Source organism: Thunnus albacares, chromosome 8 (assembly GCF_914725855.1).
Source record: "Thunnus albacares chromosome 8, fThuAlb1.1, whole genome shotgun sequence".
Lineage (NCBI taxonomy): Eukaryota > Metazoa > Chordata > Actinopteri > Scombriformes > Scombridae > Thunnus > Thunnus albacares.
In genome coordinates, this window is record NC_058113.1 from 20,660,590 (window position 1) to 20,668,807 (window position 8,218).

Sequence of the window (8,218 nt, forward strand, 5' to 3'; positions counted from 1 at the left end):
AGTCAGTGTTAACATATTATACACATGCAGAAGTATGACCGATAAAAGTTGGCAACAGCATGTTAGCAAGTTGGATGCAGCCTAATCCACTGAAGATTTTGCTAGAATTATCAACAAGCAGGATAAAGACTTTAATACTAATATTTATTTTTCTAGAGAAAAGTGAAAATTCATTCCTCAACATAAACTGAATTCTGTGATAAACATTAAGTTATTGGTTTTCAAGTGCATGGGCAGGTTTTTCTGTCTTTACAAATAATTAAGATCAATTAAAAACTAGACACACACCATCTGAACCTGCATTCACTTGAAACATATTTAACACATCTAGACTTAAATAACAAGCAACAAGTGTTATATAGTGCAATTATTGTAGAATAATCAGTGTTAGTTACCTACCAAAGACCTTTTCTTGTCCTTTGTAGTACTTCAGGTAAAACACAACGGAACTATTACAGTCAAACAACTTTCCTTTCTCGCAGTCCTCTAAACCTACAATCCTTGGTCCTCTCTGCCTTGTTCAAGAGCCTTTAATCAAAAAGCTCCTTAAGAACTTGATTTTAGTTGCTCCATCTTGAATGGATTCCCCGTGTCACCATCCTCTTCATCTTTTCTCTCTGTATCTGTCACCAATATTCCTCTTCCAGGATGAGCATCAGTGACCCTTACCTCTCCAGCTGCACTCCCCCCTTTAATCCTCCTGGCCAATAGTCGGATGGAGATGCAAGACTGATAGAGCGACTGAGTGTCTGTCTCCTCGCCACTCGACTCCCTTTTCTGTCTTTCTTGGGAATTTATGTCACAAACCCATCCTGAATCATGTAATCCCTCTAAGTCCATCTGTTGCTGTGGTGCCCCCTCTCTTCCTATGTCCTATCCCTTTTCAGTGGCAGTTCCTACCCAACCGTCAGACACCATCGCCTACAGTTGAGGTTCTTCTACATCAAAACTTTGTTTTTTACCTGATATTTAATTGTTACACTAAGAGAAAGGATGAAACTCTCAACCAACTTATCCACAGAATGGGCTTTTCCTATTCTTTTTTCCTAATCAGCACCACTGCTGTACAAAGCAAAATCCTGTGTCCACTAAGTGTTTATTTTTAGATGCCAAATGCGATGCCTAAAAAAACAAAAACAAATTTGAAAAAAATCACTGAAAAGATCTTTATATAGTCACAATAATTTATTTACAATATGTATATACATAAAAACTTAAAGAAAACAAATTGCAAAGAAGCAAAAGCAACATTATGTGCAAGCTTGGAGGATGAATTTAAGAAAAGGAGTCCCAAATGGAGGTGTAGGAAGCAGTTAGCCCCAGGCTTGAGATTTACAGTAATGTAGAACCAGCTTGCCATCACTGCCAAAACACTGAAAGAAACAAAAAAAATGTACATTTTGATTAGATATCGGCCCGTCAAGTAGTGAAAGCTGTGGGACCTTCAACTGTCCACTGAACTCTGGACTCTGAGGTCTTTACTGTCACTTATGGAGACATTAATCAGTGGCCAGGGACACTGGCACGTGTCACATGGAGAATCCCTCTTATTGCCCCCTCTGCTGGTCAGTGCTCCACATGACCCATCCACTGGTGTGGGCCAGGCCCAAAGGTCTGCCTGTTACTCATGCTATTAATTTATTATTTCATCAAAAGGCTAAGAGACTATATTAAATAAACCACTGTATTAAAGAAAGTTATAGTGGGGGTTGTATCCAAAATTGCTTCCTGATTGAAGCCTGAAAGTTTATTTGTTAGAGAGCATGTACATATATACAGTATATCTCCTATAATAGGGGGGAGGAGGCAATATTACGACTTTCTACCGAGTGATACATACTTTAAGACAAGAAACAGTCTCAGATAAATTGACTGTTAAGGCTAATGTCATGTTAATAATCCTGAAAATGTCATATATGTAATATCTGAAAGGGCATTGCACATTTGCTAAACTTACAAGATTTAAAAAAGTAAAATATATAGTATATTGTTGGCCAGTACTGCAACAAATCTTGAAAAAAATGGCATTTTGTGTATACATGTGTATGACTATGTTGCAATAGCATTTGTGAATATGCTTTAGGTTTGTGTGACAAAATAATCTTAACTCAAAGGTACACGGACTAGCTTCTTTTTTGGGGGTGGGGAGTTCAAAAAGACAAATGTGACTAGTGTTTATCTATTGCTTTTTCCTGCTTAAAACAATCATAGCTAAAAGACATTACATCTGCTTTAGAGTGAGGAAAATGAGCAGTAAATAAAAAAAAATACAGTTGTTTATATGTACTCACATCAAAGAGAACCCCTACTTCTTGATCCGGTGAGGGAGCAAAAGATTGGTTAACATAGATGAACTGAAAGAAAAAAAAAGAGTTATATGTAATAAACTGAAAGAGAAAGTAGCAGAAAAATGTTGTTGAAGCCTCCAAGATATGATTTGGGAATTGGACAAGCCAGTAAACAAACTTATCACTTACCAGTTGTTCACTGGCATCAAACTTGAGGAAGCGAGCGATGAACTGAGAAAGAGACTGTACCGTCCTTCCCCTGTCCACTGCCCATTTCTTTGTTTTCATTATCGGAGTGTCTCCCACCGCTTTCAACAGCACATCAACTATATAAAAAAAAGGACAGAAATAAAAGGTGAAACTGCTGCTGGTGCTGCTGCCACCTAGACTGGTCCAGGCAATTCTCAACTTGAACGCTTCAGGGGAATTTCTGGAGAGATGCCAGTTAAATCCATTGATGTATAACAACTATGCTACAGTGCAAAAACAAAAGCTATCAGGGCTCACTTCTACTTAATACTTCAGATTTACATATCTTTACAATGGACCCTCAATTATATGTGTTTATGGTGTAAAAGTGATGTGAAAAGTTTGTGCAGGGGTTTATGCACAATTTGTTATGCTGCAATTTTTTGTGTCAAGTATTTCCCTTTCCTTTACTCATTACAGATATCAGTTTTCAATATTTTGATTTCCTGGTTGTATTGATTTATTCTCAGATTTTGTGTTAGTTGTACCTGTGGAGATTCCTATGTATTTGGATCTTGGAAACTACAATTATTGACTGAATTTCCATATGTGGACTTCCATTAAAGGGCATAAGTGTGCTCAATTTGTTCTCATTAGAAGCTTTGAGATTTCCTTTTCTCAAGACTATTTAATACTTGCATTGAACGTAAGTGTGCTGAGGTTTTCAATTTTGAAATCAATGAATTTGAATGAAAGACTAGGTAGACAAGGTAACTAGATTCATTTTAGAGTTGCAACAATTAGTCGATTAATTGATTAGATGCCAACTATTAAATTAATTGACTATTTTAATAATCAATTATTGGCTTGGAGTCATTTTTTAAGAAAGAAAGTCCAAATTTCCTGATTTTAGCTTTTCAAATGTGAATACTTTCTGGTTTCTTAAGTCTTCTGTGATGGCAAACTGAGTATCTTTGAGGTGTGAACTGCTGGTCAGGACAAAAGAAGACGTTGGAGGACGTCAGTTTGGTCTTAGGGAAATAGTGATCAGCATTTTCTGACATTTTATAGACCAAACGACTAATCTTTTATTCAAGAAAATAACCCAAAGATTAATTGATAGTGATAATAATTGTTCGTAGTCGTATTTCATTTAATCTATTTATTCTTATGAGGTTATAAAATCTGGATAAATAAAATATAGGCTATTTTTTCATCAGGGATTAATTTAATCACAAAAATATATGTTATACTTATGCTGCCCAGACCTGATGTTCAAGTTGGAGCTACAGTTTTTGAACATTGTTTACATTCACAATTGTAGAATTTTAGTCAAATAACTATGTATGATTACGTTGATGATTACGTTAACCGTGACTTGAATATGTAAAGATAAACTTAAATTCAATTTAGAATTAGTATTAGACTAATGATTAATGGTTGTTGATAATACACACATTTAATAAGATATGCCATACAATACTTCAAAGTTATGTGGCAGAGTTGCAAATATTGTTTCCTGGAGTTGAAAGCAATAATGAAATTTTACAAAGTTTGAGTATTTTTAGCAGTTCTTAAGCAAACTTATGGAAAATTTAAACGTGAAACTGGACATTTCCAACAAACTGGACTGTGGTTTTGACAGTTTTAAAGCTAACTGGGGCTTGTTAGCCTTGATAAATGACCCTTTATACGAGCTGAGTTGTTGATATATATATTTAATAAACTATAGAAACACACAGCCTCTCTGTAAAGTGTTGATAAGAGCAAACAGATGATATTTTGCCTTCATAAACATTAGCTTTAGCTTTAGCTATTCCCCAACCCAACAGTGTTAAAAAGCTGAAGGCTTATTGGCTAAACAGGAAAATACAACCATCCTATTGGCCAACATTACTGCCAATTATCTTTTACGTCACATACCCGGAATTGTTTCCTTTAGCATTAGCAACAGTCCTCGTAAACAACTATTATTCGCTAAGTAAGTGCTAATATCAATATATTACGCTTTCGTACTTTTTTTTTTCTCCTCACTCGTCGTCGAGTCGTCTGGCGGTGACTGTGACTCCTCTTTTTGCGTTTCAGTTGGAGACTCTGCGTTGTCAGACATCTTCAATCGTTCTGGTTTCCGCCCTTCTGAGTTAGCGAGGCTCCTATTGGCTCACAGAAACATCAGTCCCCAGGACACGTAATTCTATTGGTCAGTAGGCTTCTGGGAAGGCAGTGTTTATCACAGCGAGACCCTTGTACTAGTGTGGGTTCTTCGTTACATGCAAGGTTAGTTATTATTTTATCTTTGAACTATACTGATTTTAAAACGATTTCAGATATTAACTGACCATTTGGTTAAGGTTGTGATAATGCTTAACCAAACGATCAATTTGTATCTTCCTCTTTCACCTGCAAGTAAAATATGTACATTTTCTATTGGTTTCCAGTTGGTGGCGTCACCTATGAACTAAAACTTTAACCTTTCAGTTAAAGGCTTCTGCAGTCACCCCCTCCTCCAGCTCACAATCTGACCACTAAGACAACAACAGTAAGTCATCTTTTAAGTACCCTTGAGGGTCCTTTGGTTGCAGCATTTACAGATGTCACTCAAATGTAACTTTGTGTATTTATGTTTCTATCATCTTTAGTGTAATCACAGTGAAAAACCTTTGAGGAAATGTATTATGTGCAAGGAAGAAATGTTTCTTCCTTATCAAGTGTATGCAAAATGCAATTAAGAAAAGAAGTTCAGTTTCTTTGACAAAGTTAGAGTCCACCCTTAAAGGATAGATTCATAATTTTCCAGGAACAGTCAGGTGCCTATATGAACACTGAAAGAGATTTTCATCATCCCCCTGGTTTATACTGGTGATTAAAAGAGTATTTACTAATGTGATTTTAATGAAAATGATCCACAGTGTGTCCAAACAGTCATTTCCGTACAAATGCATTTAAAAGTTCATCTGAAGCTTATGTGAGGCTTCAGCAGTCTGAGTTAGTCATATCATGTAGATATCTGCCACATTTACAGTCTTTTTAGCATCAAATTCTCTCTTTGTGTTTCCTTGGACAGTGTTTCCCTGTTAAGCTGCGGTGGAAGTATAGTAACAAGAAGAGAGACTTTGGTACTAAAAAGATTGTAACGTTGAAAGAAATCTACTTGATTTGACTCATTTGGATGGCTGAAGCTTCATATTAGCTTCAGATAAACTCTTAAATACATTTTTGCACAGAAAGAGGACTGGATTTGTCCCCCATTGCTTACATTGTAAGTGCACTGTAAAGGGATCTTCTAATGGTCAATATGAACAGGAGGAATGATTACAACAATTCATTTGGGCAGCTGACTGTTGTTTTAGGACAGACTTGAAAAATTGTGAACCTGTCCTTTAATAGTGGAACAAAACATGTTGCATCAATTAATGTATCTGAAAACAATTTGTTCTTTTGTGCAATCTTGCTCTTGCAGTGGCAAGCATCGGCAGGCTCTCCACCAAAGATTCAGTGCTGTTGCTGTGTGACATGCAAGAGAAGTTCCGACCCAACATCTTTCAGTTCACCAACATTGTCAGCAATGCAGCCAGACTGCTCCAGGTCGGAAAATGACATTAGTCATACCAGCTATCAGCCTTACTCATGTGTAAATCTATTTGTTATTTGAATAGATATCTCTACCTCTGATTCAATCTGCCTGCTCTCTCTTCCTGCTCATAGGCCTGTCGTGTTCTAGGCATCCCCCCCATCTTGACAGAGCAGTACCCTAAAGGTTTGGGACCCACAGTACCAGAGCTAGGAGCAGGGGACCTGACCGCTCATGCTAAAACGTCATTCACCATGATGACAGAGGATGTGGTGAAGGAGCTGCAGACCCTGGGGAACCCCAAACAGTTCATACTGTGCGGAATAGAGGCACACGCTTGTATCGCGGTAAGAGCGCATCGTCATTTTGGGAGTTTAGCTGTTTACATGACATGACTCCTCCTCTGCACCATAGAAGAGAACATACAGACGATTGGAAGCTCCTTGCCTTCAATGAAAGCTATTACGCTATATTAATATAATTATGTGATATTCTTTTCTACCCTGGTGTGTCACAGAGCCTCCACAGTTTTAATAAATGCACGATGAGTTTGGTGTAAATGCTACCATCCATCTTACCTCTGCTCCTTGTGTGTTTCTCAGTGTACAGCGTATGACCTGCTTGAAAAGGGGATGGAGGTTCATATCGTGGCTGATGCCGTCTCATCTAGAAGGTAGGTGTGGGGGATTTTTGTTATTTTTTTTGTTATACAGTATTACCATCACTGGGAATAAAGGGGACATACTATGCACATTTACAGTTCTGTATTTTTAATCTGGGACTCTGAAATATCTTTGCATGATTTACAGTTATAAAAACTATTTATCTTATACTGGTTCAGCCTCTGTCTGAAAGAGGTCATTTTAGCTCCTTTCTCTTTAATGCCCACCTCCTGATGAGCCCACTCTGTTCTGATTGGTTAGCCCCCAAAAGAGCTGCACCTTGGCAGACATTTTGGAGGCTATGTAATCAAACAGTAGTAGATTTAAATGTCAACTTCTCAAATGTTCGAGATGAAATCTGATCCGAAACATGAGAGTGGACAGACAGCACAAACAACACATGGAAAAACCTCAGCAACAATCTTAGCATCAAAGGCTACAGAACGGACGGCCGTGTATGGACATGCTCAACGAACTGACATCTGGTAGAAAAAAAACATTGAAAACAAAGTGTTCAGAGCAGGCTGAAGCCCTGACCTTTGACTTGCAGGGAGCATATCTACATACGCCAACCTCAAGTTTTGGAACTTTGACCATGTTTAACATATACATCTGACATCATAACAGTATATAAATAACAGAAAATCACAAAAGCATGATATATATACCCTTCAAATATAAATTTGTTGCCATTTGTGTGTTTAGAAACTGTAGATGAGTGTGTTACGACAGACTTTTGTGCTTCCCTCCACAGCCAGACAGACCGTTTGTTTGCTCTGTCCCGACTGAAGCAGAGTGGAGCTTTCCTCACCACCACAGAGGCTGTTCTGCTACAGCTGGTCCAAGATGCCAAACACCCCAACTTTAAGGAGGTGCTTAGTATAGCTGCTCTCTGTTTGTTTAGATGTGTCATACATATAAGCCTGAGAGGAAAACAAATTTGGCATGTCACCACAGTGAGAGGACCGCCAAAAATACACCATTATCACAGACATTGTCAACCAGTTGCAGATGACTTTGTGTCAGGGTGCGGTGAGACAACATACTGAAGTGATCACAGCTAAATCTGACACTTCTTTTCTGTCATAAACCCTTGCCAACATGCCATAATTGATTTCATATTGAGTATACTGCCAGATTAAGTATTGCAAATGACAAACATACTGTATTTTCTTTCAACTTTATTGTCAGATCCAGAAGCTTTTGGCCCACCCGTCCCCCGACACCGGCCTCCTCGCCTTCTTCAGCGCTCTGTAGGGAGATCAACATCTATCGTTCTGTTCTATACATACTGTACAGAATCTCACTGCTTCCAACATACTGATGCTTCAATAAAGTGATGCTGCTACTTTAAATTTGTCTGTTGTGTTTATCTATCTGTATCATACTCTCATGCCTCGTCATGGGTCAAAAACGCAGATACCCTGAGGTGAAACGTATCATTTCTTCCTCTTCCCTGATACCCTGATAGGCCCACAGCTGCAGAAACTTCTACTTCAAACAGTGAC

The 8,218-nt window shown here is 38.0% G+C and overlaps 2 protein-coding genes across 3 annotated transcripts; one reads left to right on the top strand and one right to left on the bottom strand.

Annotated features, from left to right (window-relative positions):
- Positions 1–1,166: 1,166 nt before the first annotated feature.
- On the bottom strand, positions 1,167–4,601 carry atg12 (ATG12 autophagy related 12 homolog (S. cerevisiae)). Its single transcript, XM_044358247.1, has 4 exons — positions 4,494–4,601; positions 2,478–2,614; positions 2,292–2,354; positions 1,167–1,373 (listed from the first exon to the last, which is right to left on the bottom strand). Exons 1-4 carry the CDS (start codon positions 4,585–4,587, stop codon positions 1,314–1,316), a joined length of 354 nt encoding a protein of 117 aa, XP_044214182.1. The 5' UTR covers positions 4,588–4,601; the 3' UTR covers positions 1,167–1,313.
- A 61-nt stretch (positions 4,602–4,662) lies between these two features.
- isoc2 (isochorismatase domain containing 2) lies at positions 4,663–8,065 on the top strand. Of its 2 annotated transcripts, none has more exons than XM_044358245.1 (7): positions 4,663–4,754; positions 4,916–5,016; positions 5,938–6,062; positions 6,183–6,395; positions 6,651–6,721; positions 7,465–7,582; positions 7,902–8,065. In XM_044358245.1, coding segments are annotated over exons 2-7 (594 nt in total). In that variant the 5' UTR covers positions 4,663–4,754; positions 4,916–5,015; the 3' UTR covers positions 7,968–8,065. The 2 variants fall into 2 exon arrangements, with proteins under 2 accessions (XP_044214180.1, XP_044214181.1); XM_044358246.1 differs by having other exon boundaries at positions 4,664–4,754; positions 4,956–5,016.
- The last annotated feature ends 153 nt before the right edge of the window (positions 8,066–8,218 follow it).